This window comes from Orbicella faveolata, unplaced genomic scaffold, assembly GCF_042242905.1.
Source record: "Orbicella faveolata isolate gen_17 unplaced genomic scaffold, um_ofav_v1 contig_14, whole genome shotgun sequence".
Classification (NCBI taxonomy): domain Eukaryota; kingdom Metazoa; phylum Cnidaria; class Anthozoa; order Scleractinia; family Merulinidae; genus Orbicella; species Orbicella faveolata.
The window spans coordinates 16,677,727-16,697,982 of record NW_028301541.1 but is presented as its reverse complement, the minus strand read 5'-3'; the positions used below and the strand labels follow the sequence as shown (position 1 = coordinate 16,697,982).

The 20,256-nt window shown below is 38.9% G+C and overlaps 1 protein-coding gene across 1 annotated transcript; it reads right to left on the bottom strand.

Annotated features, from left to right (window-relative positions):
• Positions 1 to 4,687: 4,687 nt before the first annotated feature.
• Positions 4,688 to 19,066, bottom strand: LOC110046823 (QRFP-like peptide receptor). The gene is made up of 5 exons (XM_089286751.1): positions 18,954 to 19,066; positions 15,563 to 15,716; positions 14,517 to 14,787; positions 13,888 to 14,127; positions 4,688 to 5,493 (listed from the first exon to the last, which is right to left on the bottom strand). Exons 2-5 carry the CDS (start codon positions 15,673 to 15,675, stop codon positions 5,164 to 5,166), a joined length of 954 nt encoding a protein of 317 aa, XP_089142877.1. The 5' UTR covers positions 15,676 to 15,716; positions 18,954 to 19,066; the 3' UTR covers positions 4,688 to 5,163.
• Positions 19,067 to 20,256: the final 1,190 nt, after the last annotated feature.

Below are 20,256 nucleotides of genomic sequence, written 5' to 3'. Positions count from 1 at the left end.
ATTAAGGAAATAACTAATTTTAACCTTCACGAATGCATTGTTTAGTTGAAAACGGCTGAGGTGCCTGAGTTGTACATCTTATGCCAGCTGAAAATTCAAATCCGTGAACATGTAATCTAAGAACTTTAAAAACTTTTCTCCCATGTTCACATCAGGCTATGTAAACCACAAGCTAACCATGCAATTTCTATTTCACTGCTATGTGAAGTCGCTGTAACAACCTTCGGTAGTGTTTCAAACTGGCTGTGATATTCTAGTTATTTTAGTTTTAACATACCTCATGTCTCGATGTTTCTTTATGATCGCACAAACGAGGCAATTTCTAACGATGTCTACGATGACAAGTACGGAGTGTACCGTTGCTATGGCAATGCCATATGATTCGATCATGACTGAATGTTGTTGCTGATGTTACACAGTCGCGAGGTCTGCTAGGTTTAATGAAGAGATAAGGAGGAGTGAATTCCTGATAACTAGATGATTATTTGTGGATACTTGACATGTGAGAAAAAACGGAAGTGCCAAGCACTGATTATTGAATATCTGATGAATATTTCGTCTGGTAATGTTACCTTGAATATAAATTAAGGAGATTGAAACTTCATGCCTTCATTACATCACACCATATGATTGGGTTAGTTTAAGTTCTTTTTATGATGATTATCTGATCCTGTAAGTTAGTAACGAAGGACATATTATGCAGTATCTTTGATGGACTTTGCTCCCGTTACAGGGACACATGTGCATCGAGGAAACAAAATTGCAGAAAAAGAAAAACGAACACGTTAGGAGACCAGGCCGAGCATGTAAAACCTAACCTGTAAATCCATGTAAATGGCACCGTATCCACAATGCGATGGAACAGTTTCCATGTCATGGTCGGTATACGTATAGCTAAGCAGTTTCCTTCGCGCATAACTTTGAAACAAGGTACAGACAATGAAGAACCTAAGATGACATTTGGGGGGCAATTGTTTCAAAATGCATAGCGACCTTTTTCTGAGGGAGCGTGGATTATGAACATTAGGTGATTGAGTAGATTTGCCGCCATGTTAGATTACTTTAATCCTACTGTCTATGACGCTTCTTCCTATCTAAGTCCAAAAAATGATGGCGCTTGCTAGATCAAAATGCACTCCCTCACTCTCATAAGTTAACCGGTCTAACAGGGGGTTTATGGGAGACACATGTTTTTTTTGTTTTTTTTGTTTTAATTCCGCTAACTGTAACGCTATAGCGCCCTGCCCCGCTAAAACGCCTGGTTCTGTTGGATAGCTAAAATACGCCTAGCTAACAAATTCCAGATAGACAGAAACAAGGTGGCCGTAGCCATTCTGTCCTAGAAAATCATGCGCCCAATTGATAACCTTTTCTTGAATCAGGTGAAAAAAAATAGGTCTTCAATGAAATCGAACTTTGTCGAATCTTTACCACACAAGCTTGGATAGAATAATAATGATGAGCTTTTCTCAGTGCTCCTATTTTTGAAAGATTGTGAGAAGCAAATGTCCTTACCTTTCTCACGTTGAATGCATATTAAAAGCGATCTTTAAAATGGGATGGAGAAGGTATCTTGACAATTCAACTCGATTCCTTGTCTATACTTATCTTGGGTTTTTAAGACTACAGACAGTCTTATCATTTTAAACATACGAACATGTACTGCCCACCTGGCAGCAACATGAAAAAGAAAAAAAAAAAATTAAAAGACTAAAAACTAGAATTTTTCTTTTTAAAAAATAGACAAACTCCAGGTAGCAAATTAAAACCAGCGCTGCTTAAAAGAAAAAAAAAAAAAAGAATACTGGATCGATGCGTATGTAATTGGAATTTATTTAGTCCTGCTTAAACTATTGCTTTAAATACATGACCTCTTCCTTATTTTATACATAATAATAAACATAATGATTATTGCTAGAAATTTATGCTTTATTCAAAGATGTTCTAACATGAGATGATGCTGATCAGATATACGACAGTTTTAAAACAATAGATGGGAGATATGACGCAGACAGTTTAATAATAAGAATTGAAAAGAAGAATTTTCATTTAAAACCTGATTGACACCTGACTTCGATATTCTCGTATTGGGATATTTTAATATAAACTGTTTATCTTTGAAAGTATGGTTTAGTTTGTCGCTCACCATTCGACGCCATTCTATACTGCGCGGATAAGAAGGATAGTTACAGCAGAATGGCGGGAATATAAATTGCAGTATAAAGCTTCTGGGTAGCATTGTTGTTTACGATGTAGCCTTTTTTAAAATGATTGTCTTTTCACGAACTGAGTTTGAACTCATGTAGATTAAGAAGTTTGAATCCACAGGAACCACTATTTCTATTTTAGATATAAAAGACTACCATCAAAAAACTGGAGTACTAAAAAAAATAGATCTCCTCAGCGGCAAAAGTTCCACATTCCGGTCAGCCGGTTAAACCCTGCGAAACATTTTGTGAATATTTGAGCGCTATCGAGCGCTTCCAGGTTTAATGACAGAGATAAATATGTATTGCCTGCTGCTCGTGTTGCTGCAACATTTCTTATGCAAACCTTCACTTCTGGTTACAGAAAAATCTACTACCGAAATTCCTGCTTCAAACTTTTTCTTGTGTTGCTACAACTCGATAGGAACGCGAAGAAAATGGTTTCTATTAATTTTAAGAAACTCTTGATGGAAAAGAAAAGAAATCCACTTATTTATTTGAATGATTAAAATTCACGTTCTCTTTGCCCGCTTCATCATAATGTCAGCAGCTTGGGAAATTCTGTTCCTCTATCGAGTTGTCGAGGTACAGCTTTTAGCGAACGTGTTCTTACAGGGTGTTTCCTCATTGTTACATTGTCCTACGATTATTATTTGCTTAAAAAATTTTATTCAAGTCCTGTTTTAGCAATTCTTTTACTTCAATATGTTTCACACCTTTAAAACAAAATGATTTAATACAATATGCAGATAATATCTACCAACTTTTAGCACATTTTTTGATATTTTAAAACCTATTAATGAAATGTCTAAAATCTTAGAAAATAAATGCAAAATGACAATCTTACCTAAAACACTTCACTTGTGGACAATCGGAGAAGTTGAACGGTAATGTTGTAGCCAGTCCAAAAAAACTGCTATCACTGATGTCATCGCAAGAAAAGGATTATGAAGGACAGCAGTTCAATAATCATCGTAAGAAAATTTATACAACTTGGACCACGTGATTACCAGCCGGTGCTCGTTATGTTAAGCCCCGTTCACACCACGCCGAAGAAAATTAAAAACGCAGCTTTATTGCTATCTTTAGGCCAACTGTCCACACTGAGCCATCACGAAAACGGAGCCTTCCGAAAATGCTCTTCAAACCGGAGGAATTTGAAAATGCCTTCATTGCGCTTTAGTTTGGAGGGAAATTATTTTGAAAACAGGAGCTTTTCGAAAATGATGATGTCCCGATAATCCAGTGATTTCCCTGACCGAGTTTTCCTCAAACACAAATCCAAAATGACCGGTGATTTTTGCGTTTTCAAATTTCTCCGGCGTAATGTGAGAAAAAACGCAAAACGTTTGATGCGTTTTCAGGGTGAAACCTCCGTTTTCAAATTTCTCTGGCGTATTGTAAATGGGGCCTTATTTAAATAGTCATCATAAAAAAAAAATGGTAGCAAAATTAAAAGCTGTCTGTATTTTCATATGAGAGTTGCATCAATTTTCTTTATCATTTGAAACGTTTTGACGCTTAAATTTCTGCATCCTAATAGAATCGCAGACGTATTGTAAAGGCAGGTTTTGGTAAACGGTTATTCAATCATTAATAACGATACTGCGAGCAGTTATTGAGCTCAGCATGCGAAACTGACAACCAATCACGTAAAGTACCTAGCTTTATAATCCATCGAATATTTTCGTTTGCACGCGACTGGTGTAAACGCGTCACGTGACTGAATATGCCCAGCTAAAACTGGGGAATATCCGAGTGATATTCCCCAATTTTCAGATCACCCGTGTTGAGAAAAATATTAAAGGAAGTATTATTAAAGGAAAGGATAATAAAGATAATAAATGCAATAGCCTCCATTTGACTGTAAAAAATGATCACATATTTGTCCTTGGACATTATCTGTTCCTCGGAACTGACAGTTTTCCTCTAACTTCACTCTCTGGGTTTGCTTCTCAGAACAGATAATGTCCGCGGAAAAATTTCTGAGCAATTTTTTCGCGCCAAATATAAGCTATTGGTTATATCTGCAGAGGCATCGAACATATGCAACAACAACAACAGACAAAACAACAAAACTTTTATTTCACCTCAGATCTAGAAATAATTTATTACAGTAATTATTATTATAAATTAAAAGCATAAATGATAGGGGTGCTGGTACCCATAATAACGGAGGAGGGTGCACGTGTTCGTGAACGAATAATAAACACTAATTGATGTAAATACATGAATGATCATGCAGCTCTTACATACACAACTTAAGCAGCTGTGATGACATTAAAACCTGAAAATATTTAGACCAATGGCCTGTGAGTTATTTATTGGTGTAAGACAACTGGGAGCCGGTCGCGCTGTGTGTTTTTAATGTGCATACCTATAGATGTGATATGCTATATAACCTAATAAGCGCTTCCACCCCCCCCCCCCCATTCCAAATTCATTAAGCACCCTCTTTATACAAGCTAGGCGTGCCCATAGCGACAGTGTCATTTAAGGCATTGACAGTTAATAGAGTAATTAGATGAATGAACTATGGATGGACTGTGAAGCAATATTGAACATTATGAAAGTTCTTGAGTTAAAGGTTCTGTTTTTCATTAAAGAACTGGGTCACATCGTGATATTTATGAAAAACGAATAAACGCTCCCTCTTCCAATAAGTGAACTCCCTTAAACTACCAAATGTAAGTAGCGGTCCCGACGCTAAATTGAAGAATTGCAATAACGTTCCTGCCAGATCTATGAAAGGTAATACTCCTGTAAAGTTGCCTACCCTGTGAGATTCCCTTCTCTTGCTACTCAGAGAAAGAGAGGAAAATCGCTGTCTCTCAAGGCAGTTTAAAGTGCTAACGTTTATCATAACTTTGTCTCTCCAATCTGTATAATGCCGTCACATTTTCCTTTAATTACAAAAAGGCATTATTAAAAGGAGAAATGTTTTTAGATTTTTTGATCACACCAAAGTTGATGTCCCTACTGTGGAGTTTAAATTTTGTTGGCAAACTCGATTTCGTGTGGATCCCGTGGAGCCGGTACAGCTACAGCATAACATTCCTTTTAGCTTTTCTTGGAAGGTTTTGTTAACCAGAGCGTATACAAATGGGTTGACAGCGGAACTGAACAGTACTAGCGTATGAATAACGGCGTATGCATCTTCACTGATACTGAGAGATGTGTTGATGTCTAAGTTGTGCGCAATTACGTCAGGTGCCCAACAGATTCCAAATATGGCAGTGACAGTTACCCCCATCAAAGTGACTCGCTTCCGCACTCTCATGACGCCCTGAATATATAGAGAAAAATACAATTAAGATAGTAATCAAAGTGGCTGTGAGCTACTGAACTTGGAAAATAAATTATGAAAGGGTGTTAAGAGGCTCTGCTCATTAAGGAACTAGTTGTGATTTGAGGGCAGTCTAGCTTTCTAACAAGCCCATAAACCCTTTTTCTATTCAGGGGTGTGTTGTGATATTTGCAAAATGAAAATGTTCAACGTTAAGAATCTGTTTGTTAGTCAGACCTGCCTACACGTTTTACATTACATGTATCTGTACAAGCCTTCCTTGTGCTGTAGTCAAAAATGGCAAGATTATTTTGTTTGGTCAAAATGTGAGGTACAGACTGAACGAAACTCATCAGCCTGCGGTACGTAAATAAATAATTAATACTTTCGTTATCGGTAACTGATGTCGAAGAGTTCAGTGTGATAAGTGCTGGCTCGCCATGCGAGACATTGGAAGTTCGAATCCTAGTGGTTACTGCTGATTTTTATTTCTTTTCTTCTTCATTGTTTTTTCTTTTCTTAAAATTACCGAAAGGTAGCGTTTTTCTTTCCATTTCTTGTGTTAAAAAAATCGTCTGAAGCCTTTAATCATTCGTTTATATCAATTGCTTTCGAATTCACATATCACGTAGGTTTGTGACGAAAAACTACGAAGACTTTCCCTGAATCGAATCGCTAAGCATGCAAGAACCATAAGTATTTTCCTTGCAATGGAAAATTCGTTCTACCTTCTACCTCTCGAAAATAACTACTTGATACGCTGCAAGCGACTGTAAAACGGTCTTAGACGGCTGATGTTCGACACCCGGGGGGACTCCTACATGATAAGGTCGGGGATGCTCGTCGTCTCGGGTAAAAATCAAGGATTCTGGTCTCACTTGGGATGTTGATGACGAAAGGTCACTATTTTTAGCTGTCAAAGTAACCTTTAGAGTGCACCCGAGGAAATAATAAAAGAAACGCTCTCATTTAATTTCTGTTTTTAGGCTTGATATCCGCTAATCTCTCGAGTACGCGAGTCGGGTCTACAAGTGCGCGGTATCCTCTCTTGAACAGTGGCAAGTAATCGAACCTATTCGTTTTAAGTGGTATATTTTAGGGGTCTAATGAAGCTCAAGCAACGTCCAAATTAATCTCCCTTAGGAGATAAATTCAAATTTTCCAACGAGCATCCCTTGCCTTTTCATATGGGAGTTTCCCCCCCCCCCCCGGGTTTCCAAATGTCTAACGGGAAGTGAAAGAGTGAAGGAGTGAAGGAGTGAAGGAGTGAAGGAGTGAAGGAGTGAAGGAGTGAAGGAGTGAAGGAGTGAAGGAGTGAAGGAGTGAAGGAGTGAAGGAGTGAAGGAGTGAAGGAGTGAAGGAGTGAAGGAGTGAAGGAGTGAAGGAGTGAAGGAGTGAAGGAGTGAAGGAGTGAAGGAGTGAAGGAGTGAAGGAGTGAAGGAGTGAAGGAGTGAAGGAGTGAAGGAGTGAAGGAGTGAAGGAGTGAAGGAGTGAAGGAGTGAAGGAGTGAAGGAGTGAAGGAGTGAAGGAGTGAAGGAGTGAAGGAGTGAAGGAGTGAAGGAGTGAAGGAGTGAAGGAGTGAAGGAGTGAAGGAGTGAAGGAGTGAAGGAGTGAAGGAGTGAAGGAGTGAAGGAGTGAAGGAGTGAAGGAGTGAAGGAGTGAAGGAGTGAAGGAGTGAAGGAGTGAAGGAGTGAAGGAGTGAAGGAGTGAAGGAGTGAAGGAGTGAAGGAGTGAAGGAGTGAAGGAGTGAAGGAGTGAAGGAGTGAAGGAGTGAAGGAGTGAAGGAGTGAAGGAGTGAAGGAGTGAAGGAGTGAAGGAGTGAAGGAGTGAAGGAGTGAAGGAGTGATGGAGGGAAATCGTTCCAGGATTACAACTTGGAAAATAATAAATATTTTCCAAGTTAACAAATGAATCAGCAAAGTGGTTTGAAAGTACGATTCCTGGAAACAAGATCTGTCACTATGCACGCGTGCATAAACTTGATGTACTCTCGAATTCACACGGTAACATTTCTTTAACAGCGCTAATATATAATCGAGCTACCTGGTGTTATCAATAAAATAACGAAATAAAAGTTAGATCAAGGCAGAAAAATTTATGCGATGACACAATTAAGGCAAAATTAATTTGCGCCTGGTGTTGAGATCTTTACTGATATTGATCTAGAAGTGCGGTCCTGGGCGCGTACTAGTTGCCCGGTAACTGACTTAACGGGATTAAGGTCTTAAGAGGTTTTACATATTTTTGGCAGACTAAAAATATCAGTTCCTCTTAACTAATAATAGCTGGATCGCAGACTGAACAAGCCTTTTAAGTATGGCTGACTGTTAGGATCGAGAAACGCCGGTCAACGACCCATTTGGCAAATCGCTCATATTTTGCCCAAAGATACCCTTAGGTGACCTAATTCTAAAAATCATATTATAAGGTTCCAGCGAATTTTTATTTTTCAGAAATTCGCGAAAATTTGAAAGCGCGGTCAAAGTGCGGTTTTTCGTGTAATAAAATGACCGAAATAAGGTGCGAGGACGAAGCGCTGCTAAAGTCTTAAAATAAATTAAATTGACTTCAAACTTCACACAAATGTGGAACAACCACTCTAATTTATTCCTCGTTTTAAACTAATCTCAGATATGTTGATATAGTGGTTTTCCAAACCATTTTAAAAACACCTATGAAGCGTGTGAAAAATAACGGCAAAATATAGGTCATGTTTAACAGCATAAAAATGCACCTGGTACCTCACTTTCCGATTATTTTACTTTGCAGCCTTAAAATATCATTATTAGACATATACCATGCCAAGTTTCATGCTCGAACTCGCAGTATTTCCCTTTGAGAAAAACGAAAATCTATGTCAATGTGTTGGGCGCAAATGACACAACAATTATACACAAACAAGAGACAAATCAATTTCAATAGCGAAAGTAAAAGGCTATCATTAATCAATTCAATCAATTAAGCAATTCACTGCTATCAGTAGAAATATAATGTCCTCATAATATGTCCAATACATAAAAACTGTTTTTAGACGTTTTCGATCTTTGTTTAATTTCCTGTCCGCCGTCATGTCTAGTTTATCATCGCGTGTATTTCCTCAATGTCAACAACACTGTGAATGGTTCTCATAACAAACGCACAGAGGTTTCCTGGAACCTCGATGTTTTCGATTCACCAAAACGCTTTAAGTTCGTTAAGACACAATAATGGGTCAACTTGGAATGCTGTTTAGCATTAAGGACGTTAAAGGACTGTAAATTAATCGAGTTGAAATATCTTGAGGCAAATCAAAATCGCGCCCTTATTCTAATTGCTAAACAGCCGATCTCCGTTCAAGTTCAAGAAGTCGAGAGGTTAATTCGGCAATGTATCACCGGTACAACAACAAAATCAAACCGAGGGCATCAAAAGTGTAAGTTTAAAAGTGTAGTGGCAAGTTCGAAGTAAATTTCGCCTATATAAAGTGGGAACAAGAAGTGAAACGGTCTGACCCGAAACAAATAAACGAAATATTAATACGACTAATTTAACCCGAAAATGTTGCATACCTAAAAGCCGTCGATTCCCCTCAATACCACTCCACATTGCCTTAAAGAGGCCAAGCTTTCTGCTGTAAGAATCAGGGGCCGCATGAATCTGTTTTTATTATATCGGCAACCATGCTGCGTGGCTGATATTCGAGACTCAGTAAAACTTGTCACACAACCGTACGAGCAGCCCAGTCACGCTTTCACTGCTTTCGCGAAAATGTTCAACATTTCGCAATTACAAGTTTTAAGTAGTGACAGTAGATTGAAATGCGCTTTTTAAAGCTGTCCTATCCAGGAGCAATTATTTCTTGTTCTTGAATGGCTTTTAGTTGTAGCTACAGTCGGGGAGGGGGGGGGGGGTACTCCCGGAAATTTCGAATATCTGTATGCCGTGGAAGATTAAGTGGTCTCTAGCTCTTAACGCCAACACTGAAACACCACATGATTCTCGAAGTATCACAGGGATCACTAAGCAAAATAATTTTGAGTTTAGCTCCGCTGAGTCAGATACCTGTTGGCGCGCGTATTGCATTGACCGTGGACAGGTGGAAAAACAGTTAAACCGGAAAAGCCTGTTGCACATTGTAATTCAGCGTTGTCCAACACGCAATCGGTCTGGTTGTAATGCTAATCGTATTTGATAGAATCTCAAGTTTTCTTTCGACACATACTCACGTACTGGGGTGGTGACAAAATACTAGATGGGCGTGGCCGGGAACCACGAGTCAAGTCAGTCAACTCGCAAAGCTCAACCGAGAAGAGTGATAGTGAACCACTGGTGGAAGGACTGCAGATTGTCCCTACGCCTCATCCTAATAGGCCTCTGTGTTATTCTAATGAACTGATGCTGTTACAATGATACTATTTAGCTTTATGAACATGCTAATGGACAGGGGTTTCTTTTGCAATTTAGTCAGACATCGCTCTTTGTTTATTTCTGCTGGAAGCCTCGTTCTCTGAAGGAGACTTCAGGTCATTTTGTAAAGAGGTGCGAACACTGCGACCTCAACATCAGTGCCAGTATCAACGGGTGTGACCGAGGAAGCGTCTGGTGATGTTTCCATGGATAGTAACCATGCACGACAGGGTGTATTAATGCCTTCAAGGCAGCTGCATTCGTATCTTTCATAGGCTGTCTACTTTAGAGAAGCACTTGTCACTGGAGAAATGTACTTAGTCTCTGGAGAGACATTCCCTTATGGACTTAGCCAAAATGTGCTACAAACCCTGCTTGGAGCAAGCGTTGGCGCTTAACTCAAAGCCACAGTACGTCACCAAGAAGTCCTTGTTGCTTTAAAAGGGGGTTGGGCTCTCAGGGCAGTCAATGACAAACAGCAATCGTATCTCATGGCAAAATCCCGCGTTGGTCAAACGACAGGCCGAAAGCTTGACGCCGAAATGGTGGCGCGGGAGATGCGCAGAGCCCGGGGCCCTTATAATATTCGTCTTTTTCAGGTGCTAGTTTTTGTCTCACAAAGTGACGCTCTGCGCCAAAGTGATCCTGATGAGATGCATGTTCAGGTATCTGAAGAGGAGAGCAATTTTAGTCAGGTAAAGGAAGTTGTAGAAATAGTTCAGCTCCAGCATCCTTTGGTATACGACCAGCAAGACCCCTGTGCCTTGGCGATGGAGGGTGGCCTAAAGAACCTGAAACTGCCTATGCTACGATGCGGGTGCGAAGACATGGGATTAGATATACCTCTCCCATTCGTGCGCGGAATAGCTCCATACTCAGCGCTTGTGAAGTATTTTACTAACAACTGCACTTGCCGGAAGTATTCTTAGGAACTGTCGATGTTTGACTTCTTCGGTATTGAGCAAACATCTCTTGCCGGGGGAGGAGGATCGTCAAATTTTTGTAGAGAGGGAGTGGGAGTAGAGGAGGGAGATCCTTTAGAGGAAAAACTAACGGCCGAATCGTCTCAACCTCGTTCCCAGCGAATATGGGAACGACAGGGTGGTAAGATGAGAGACTCTGGGAACGAGGTTGGAATCGTCACCCTTTCCAAATTCGCTGCAGCGATTAATTTGCCTTTATCAACTTAGAAACAGATGATCTAACGTACTTTTTCCGACACTGCGCGCAAGCGCAGCGCAACAGTGCCCTAACAAACTAATCACTCTAGAACATCTGAAAACATAGATCTCGCGAACAGCTTACTTTCCTTAAAATAGTCTTTCACAAAGAACTACTTATTAATGATTCTTTTATACTGCAAAAGAAAACCTTTACCATTAGCATGTTCATAAAGCTAAATAGTATCATTGTAACAGCATCAGTTCATTAGAATAACACAGAGGCCTATTAGGGTGAGGCGTAGGGACAATCTGCAGTCCTTCCACCAGTGGTTCACTATCACTCTTCTCGGTTGAGCTTTGCGAGTTGACTGACTTGACTCGTGGCTCCCGGCCACGCCCATCTAGTGGTATGTCACCACCCCAATACGTGAGTATGTGTCGAAAGAAAACTTGAGATTCTATCAAATACGATTAGCATTACAACCAGACCGATTGCGTGTTGGACAACGCTGAATTACAATGTGCAACAGGCTTTTCCGGTTTAACTGTTTTTCCACCTGTCCACGGTCAATGCAATATGCGCGCCAACAGGTATCTGACTCAGCGGAGCTAAACTCAAAATTATTTTGCTTAGTGATCCCTGTGATACTTCGAGAATCATGTGGTGTTTCAGTGTTGGCGTTAAGAGCTAGAGACCACTTAATCTTCCACGGCATACAGATATTCGAAATTTCCGGGAGTACCCCCCCCCCCCCTCCCCGACTGTAGCTACAACTAAAAGCCATTCAAGAACAAGAAATAATTGCTCCTGGATAGGACAGCTTTAAAAAGCGCATTTCAATCTACTGTCACTACTTAAAACTTGTAATTGCGAAATGTTGAACATTTTCGCGAAAGCAGTGAAAGCGTGACTGGGCTGCTCGTACGGTTGTGTGACAAGTTTTACTGAGTCTCGAATATCAGCCACGCAGCATGGTTGCCGATATAATAAAAACAGATTCATGCGGCCCCTGATTCTTACAGCAGAAAGCTTGGCCTCTTTAAGGCAATGTGGAGTGGTATTGAGGGAAATCGACGGCTTTTAGGTATGTTTTCTGCAACATTTTCGGATTAAATTAGTCGTATTAATATTTCGTTTATTTGTTTCGGGTCAGACCGTTTCACTTCTTGTTTCCAATTCATATAGGCGAAATTTACTTCGAACTTGCCACTACACTTTTAAACTTACACTTTTGATGCCCTCGGTTTGATTTTGTTGTTGTACCGGTGATACATTGCCGAATTAACCTCTCGACTTCTTGAACTTGAACGGAGATCGGCTGTTTAGCAATTAGAATAAGGGCGCGATTTTGATTTGCCTCAAGATATTTCAACTCGATTAATTTACAGTCCTTTAACGTCCTTAATGCTAAACAGCATTCCAAGTTGACCCATTATTGTGTCTTAACGAACTTAAAGCGTTTTGGTGAATCGAAAACATCGAGGTTCCAGGAAACCTCTGTGCGTTTGTTATGAGAACCATTCACAGTGTTGTTGACATTGAGGAAATACACGCGATGATAAACTAGACATGACGGCGGACAGGAAATTAAACAAAGATCGAAAACGTCTAAAAACAGTTTTTATGTATTGGACATATTATGAGGACATTATATTTCTACTGATAGCAGTGAATTGCTTAATTGATTGAATTGATTAATGATAGCCTTTTACTTTCGCTATTGAAATTGATTTGTCTCTTGTTTGTGTATAATTGTTGTGTCATTTGCGCCCAACACATTGACATAGATTTTCGTTTTTCTCAAAGGGAAATACTGCGAGTTCGAGCATGAAACTTGGCATGGTATATGTCTAATAATGATATTTTAAGGCTGCAAAGTAAAATAATCGGAAAGTGAGGTACCAGGTGCATTTTTATGCTGTTAAACATGACCTATATTTTGCCGTTATTTTTCACACGCTTCATAGGTGTTTTTAAAATGGTTTGGAAAACCACTATATCAACATATCTGAGATTAGTTTAAAACGAGGAATAAATTAGAGTGGTTGTTCCACATTTGTGTGAAGTTTGAAGTCAATTTAATTTATTTTAAGACTTTAGCAGCGCTTCGTCCTCGCACCTTATTTCGGTCATTTTATTACACGAAAAACCGCACTTTGACCGCGCTTTCAAATTTTCGCGAATTTCTGAAAAATAAAAATTCGCTGGAACCTTATAATATGATTTTTAGAATTAGGTCACCTAAGGGTATCTTTGGGCAAAATATGAGCGATTTGCCAAATGGGTCGTTGACCGGCGTTTCTCGATCCTAACAGTCAGCCATTCTTAAGTATTCAGAGTATTTACAAAGGTGAAGACATTTCAAAAAACAGAGAGAGTGATATTTTGTTTGCGTTTGTTTTCCATGGTTACTGCTTGGTGGAGAGTATTCACTTAACAGCAACGCTCGAACAAGACGTTTCCAGAATGTTCGGGCACCAGAAAATAATTGAAAAAAAACGTGGCTATCTGCAAGTTTCAGTCATGAGCGTTCATTTGAACACTTCAGTAGCTATCGTCAGAGCAGCCAACGAAAAGCGTTCACATATTGATCTTGTTTCTCAAAGTAGCTTCGTCATTGTTTGCGCAACTTAAAAATTTAGCCTGACATTTTTACGTCTGTTGTTTATAATCCGTGTCAATCTTCTCCATCCCTAACTATCACTGTTGCTCAACGGTATCTCTTTCGTGTTTTTCTATCTTAGTAAAATGCTATTTTTAGGTTTTCTTTCAATTTATAGATACATTTGTAAGTGGCCAAAATAACTCAGATTACGGTGACTGATGAGCTCCCTTACTACTTACCCTCTGTTGAAAGGTAAGTTGATTGTCGGGCCCATGTTTGAACCAGATGGTGCACACGATTCTGGAATACAACCCAGCCATCAGTACTATGGCTGCAATTACGATGACTGTCCAGTACAAAATATAAACTTTCTGTATCCATTCTTCACTCAACGTACAGGCATTGTCCTTTACGTTTAAGACTAGAAACAGTGGTATGTTGACTATCAATGCGAAGATCCATGAACCAGGAATGATCACCTGAAACAGCGAAACGTAAAACGTTAACATAGCAACGCAAATACTATTTTAAACCTGTTCCGTTAACGCTTCTTTTAGGGATGCTTTTCAAGGAGTAGCAATACGCATCACACTGGTGATGAGTTAGATCAGTAGACATGGTTTGAAAGCTTTCTTTGTAACTCTATAGTTGACAGTTATTCCCCGTAATACTGGTCGAGGTTGCTAGTGGTTAATTTTCGCCGAGCCGGCGACATTTCATCAAAAGGAATTGTAAAGTATTCTTGCTTTTGAACCCACGCCGGGGATAGCCATTCACTCATTCAGAATGCGTGAAAAAAAGAAACAAAAAACAATGCACTGGTTTGGTATATGCTAATAGTACTAATTGAACTTTGTCAGTGACTCACCTTCAGTTTATGCTTGGTAAGTTTGCCCATGCTACCAGCAGGGTAGATTACCGCAAAATATCGTTCAGCGGCAATTGCAACCAAAGTGACTACTGAGGAGATTCCAGCAATCCATGCGAGGCAGCCACCCGTCACCGATTTGCATAAAACTGTACCAATTGTTCCCCCTGGGTGGGTGGGAGTGATCATGAAGAAAGTCTGTGGTGTTACAAAGGTCGCATACATGGCATCCGCTACAGCCAGGTTCACAAGTAAATAGTTGATGGGAGTCCTGTGGAATATCATAAATCGAGAGATGATGAAGGGTGAGATAATTAATTCTTCTAATAGAACTCATTACAAAGGTAATCCCTATTAAATTATTTTTAGACCATTTCAGGCTTCGGAAACCTCAGGAGGGCCTAGAGAGAAGCACTGCCGTCACCTGGACGGCACACGCAGCTTCTCATTAATTGTCATCCTCCACGAAAACATCCATGTTACGCGCGTAGTGACATTATTCAGAATTAGGTTCCATGTCTAAAAATAACTTGAGAGAGATTACCTTAAGAATAAGGCCTTTATGAAGGACTTACGCTCTTACACTTTATCCTCTCTTGAATAACTTCAAATGGCTGAACTAGATTGGAGCATGGTAATATTATCTACATCTGCGAACATACAAGAACTGTCGGCATTAGAAATATTGCTTGGAGTGTAAATGCTCCAATGGACTTTCGTCTTAACGGAAAACCAGTTTTAAACGTTCCGAAGTCGCTGTTACGTTGTTAAGTTAAAAAAAAGTTTATAATTTAAAACGGTTGAGGTACCTGAGTTAGAATTCTCGTACTCCGATATAAGTTGGAATACCTGAACTTATAATTGAAGAACTTTCAAAAAATTTAATCTCATTATAATTCTCTTAAACGTTCTTCCATGCTCACATCAGGCTATGTAAATCTCAAGCTAACCATTTTCTATTTCACTGTCATATAAAGTTGTTGTGTAAGCCTTTAGTAGTGTTTAAAACTGGCTGTGACAGTTTAGTTATTTTAGTTTTGACATACCTCATGTCTCGATGTTTCTTTATGATCACACAAACGAGACAATTTCCAACGATGTCAACGATGACAAGTACGGAGTGTACCGTCGCTATGGCAATGCCAGATGTTTGAAGCATGACTGAACGTTGTTGATGATGTTACACAGTCGCGAGGCCCTCTACGTTTAATAAAGAGAAAAGGGAGAATGAATTCCTGACAGCTTAGATATTCACTGGTTTAATGTGAGAAGTAGTAAAAGTGGAGAGGAAGCATCATACTTTCATCATTCGCCACCTTAAGTTTATGGTTTGATAATTTTCTAACCACGTAATTTAGTAAAGAGGCACATCAGTTTTATGAAGTACACTACATTGGTTTTGTGTCAGTTACAGGGGCGCACGTGTTGCAAAATGTATGCAGGCGTTTTCTGAGGGAGCGCGAATTATCGATATTAGCTTAGCTAGCGATTGAGTGGATTTGCCGCCATGTTGCATTGTCTCAGTGTTACTCCCTATGGCGTTTTTCTCTTCTGAAGCCCAAAACAAAATGGCGCTCGCCTGATCAAAATGCGCTCCCTAAAGTCTGAGCCCGTTTATAACAAGCGACTAGTATGTGATAAAAATCAACCACTAACGTAATATCTATCATTGATGAAGTAAAATTTTTAACCACTGTTCTTACACTGAGTAGGCATCAAAAGCCAACGACAGAATTATAAAGAGAAGCTATCTTGAAAATTCGGCTAAATTCCTCTTTTTGTGTTTCTAAAACTACAGACAGTCTTACCATTTGAAACATACCAAAATTGTCCACCAGGCAGGGAAATGAAAAAGCAACAAACAAACAAATAGAAACACACACACATATATACGGGAAAAAAATGAGAAAAAACAAAGGGAAAAACAAACAAACAAACATAAACAACAACGACAACGAAAAAAGGTCCTCTAAGTAGCAAATTTTATCGAGCGCCCATAAAAAAAATTAAAGGGTCAATTTTTTTGGAATTTTTTTGTGCCCCTTGGTTAGGCCATACATAACAATGACCATGATAAATAATTGTTACAAATTTATACTTTATTCAGGGCTGTTCTAAAGTATGATGGTGTTAACGACAAATAACGTCATTTTAAGCAATAGACTGACCATGTACTGCAGACATTTTGATAATGTGGATCGAAAACGTGAACTATCATTCAAAACCTAATTTACAACACCAACTACTCACAGAGTAGATTGACTACTGACTTCTATTTTTCGTAGAGAAAAATTAACTGTTTTATTTGTCTTCCGTCATTGTAATTACAATGGGCGAATCAGGAAGAGGAATAGTAACAGAATGGAATATGTTCCCTTTGTTTTGCTTTCTTACTTGGCTTCACACTAGAGCTTGTAAGTATAATCTAAGTGCACTTGGAACATACTTTGGGTGTGAATGCGTAAAATGTCCTTACTTGGACTTTACTTAGTGACCATGGAAACGTTCGTAGTTCAAAGAAGCCGAAGTGCGCCGCCAAGTATGATGTACGCCACACTTGAGAACGCGCTTGACCAATGGGAAAGAGAAGCCAACTGAAAGCGATGTACAGCGTGGCTACAATTCTGATGAACGAACAGACGACCAACTTGTACGTTCAATTTCATTTTCATAGACAGCCTAAACCATCGCTTTTCGTATCACCCGACGCCAAATGCGCCTCTGCAAATTGCAAACCAGCTACTGTTTGAAGTTTCAAAGAGGTCATTTCTTTGCACCTGAACAACTCGGTTGACCATCGGACGAGTCACACGGAAATGCATTTTCCCTAGCGCATCCATGTCTCGGTTAGCTAAAGCCCTACAGCTATTTTTTGCCGAAAACCGCGTTGTTGAGCCGTTCTAGAGAAATACAGAAGATACCGTTTGTTCCTTTGTGTTGCTTTGATATGATCTTTAGCAACAAAGCAATTATATGCATATCTTCACGATTTTCCTGCCGAACAATCGCATTTCTGATATGCATGTCTGATTTTACAGCGAAAATGCTTCAATTAATATATTTTGTCATCAGTTGTGTAGCCAAGTGTTCACGAACGAATTTTAAATTGTGCCGATTAAGAAGTTTGCCAATATTTTCAGTGAATCCTGCCTTGGCTGAGTTGAGGATAAATACTTATTTATTAACTTCAATTTGATGTGAGTAAATTATCGTCAGAGCAAAGTAATATATTTCCTTAGCCGGTCTTAGTCCAGGGCCGGGTGCTTTTACTACTGTGTTGTGTAGCATGTGCAGTTTACTGTCATAGTCAATTCTTTCAGATCATCACTCAAATGCTCATATTGATAATATTGAGCGCGGTCTCTAGCTACAAAGGTATTGCCCTTATAGATCACATTTCTGACTACAAAATACGAAAACTGTTCAGAATGTTGGGCGGAAAATGCAAGAAAATCTATTGAGCAGGACGAAAATGTCGACGAAAGTGTTGGAAAGACAAAAGTTTTAGCTACGAATGAAATCGTTCAGTTTGCATGCTAAATTGGTTTCACTCAAACAAATGCAATGAAAATATAATGATTAACCATTTGGTTGTTTGATTGTTCTGCACGCATGTCAAGAATCTCGTATTTCTCACCTTTACAAGCCGCTGCGATCACTTTGTTTTTGGCTTTCGCTGACGACATGATGAGTTGGTCTAAAATGATATCAAGAGTGATATTTTGCCTGATCTACAGGAAACACCATTTCTGTGTTAGCTATAAAAGACCGCCATGAAAAAAGTCGAGTAACAAAAAATACATATATTATCCTTTCGGTCATTCAGGAAAAAAAAAAAAAAAAAACAAGAACAGTTGTGAATATTTTCCCGCTATCGAGCGCTTCAGGGTTTTAATGGCGGTGATAAATATTTCCTGCTGCTGGTGTTCTAACAGCTTTTCTAGTCCTCCCAAACCTCTAAAAATGTACAGGAGATTTCTACAACGCGATAGAAAAGCGAAGACAGTTTTTGCTGTTTCTTTTAGGAAACACTGGAGCAAAAAGAAAAGAAGTCACTCGTTCATTTTGATTCTCTAAGTTTCAATCAACTCTTTGCTCGCTTCATGCTTATGTCAACAGCTCTGGCCGGTACCTTCAGTTGTGTTTCCGTAGATTTCTAGAAGTACAGCTTTAAGCGACCGTGTTCTTACTGGATGTTTTTTTATTGTTTTATGTTATACGATTTTTATTTGATTGAATATTATTATTGAAGTCTTGTTTTAGCAATTCTTTTGGATCAATGTTTTCATACCATTCTAAAAAACCTATTTAATACAATATGCAGACAATACCGAGAAACGTTTGCTAAAGTTAAGATATTCTAAAAACCATTATTTACAATATCTGGAAACTTGGAAATAATAATGAAAAATCATTCGTGTTAGTGATAATTCTTACCTTACAAACGCTTAACGGGCGGAAAATTGCAGCAGAAGTGCAACGTTAATTTTGGTACACAGGCCAAAAACCCGGTATTACTGCATGAGGGCATCGGAAGAGTGGATTATGCAAGACAGCAGTTCTCTAATCATCATATCATTTTCATACCACTTGGACCATGTGCTCACCACCCGGTACATGTTTATGTTATTTAAAAAGTTATCATGACAGCCAGATAATGTCCAAAGACAAATTAAATATCCGAGCATTTTGTTTTGGAAGTCAAATGGAGGTTGGTTGTCAGTTTCGCTTGCTGATTTTGGTTAAACTACTTGCACTTTCTTTACTCGTGAATAAATAACCGTTTACCGAAACCTACCTCTACAATACGTCTGAAATTTATGTAACTTTAGAAATTTAAACGTCAAAATGTTGCTTAGGCAAGGAAAATTTATGTAACTATAACATGAGAATGCCGACAGCTTTCAATGTTGCTGTCATTTTTAAGATAACTACTCAAATAAAGCCCTCTCCACACTACGCCGGAGGAATTTAAAAACGCAACAATCACGGGTCATTTTGGATTTGTGTTTGAGGAAAATTCCAGCACGGAAATCACATGATTATCGTGACGTCATCGTTTTCGAAAAGCTCCGTTTTGAAAATGTTTTCCGTCCAAACTAAAACGCAAGGCCAGCGTTTTCAAATTACTCTGGTTTAAAGAATGTTTGCGAAAGGGTACGTTTTCGTGACGGATTACTGTGGACGAAAGGCCTAACCGTAGATTGAAATAAAGCTGCGTTTTCAATTATCTCCGATATAGTGTGGACGGAGCCTAACATAACGTACAACAGATGGTGAGCATATGGTCTAAGTTGTATAAAAATTATACAATGATAAGTAAACCGCTATCTTTCCAAATCCATTTCTTCCCATGTTATCAGTGATATCAGGTTTTTGGGTTGAATTAAAGTTCAACGTCTCCGATTCTCCGTCCGTTAAGCGTTTCTTAAGGTAAGATATCAGTTTTCATTTTTATTTCCAAGTTTCCAGATATTGTAACAACACTTTTTTAAATATCAGAAATTTAACAAAAGTTGTTCGGTATTATCTGCATATTATATTAATGTCATTATGTTCAAATTCTCGATATCCAATTTTTACATTTTCTTACACAATAGGTCTTTATTTCCTACGTATCTTGCCAAATTTTAATCTATTACGAACATTAGAACTCACGTTTTCTTGGACCTTTAGTTCCGAAAATCTATGGCCACAATTAATTTTTCTTGTTCCAAGTTAATTTTGATTGAGAATTTGA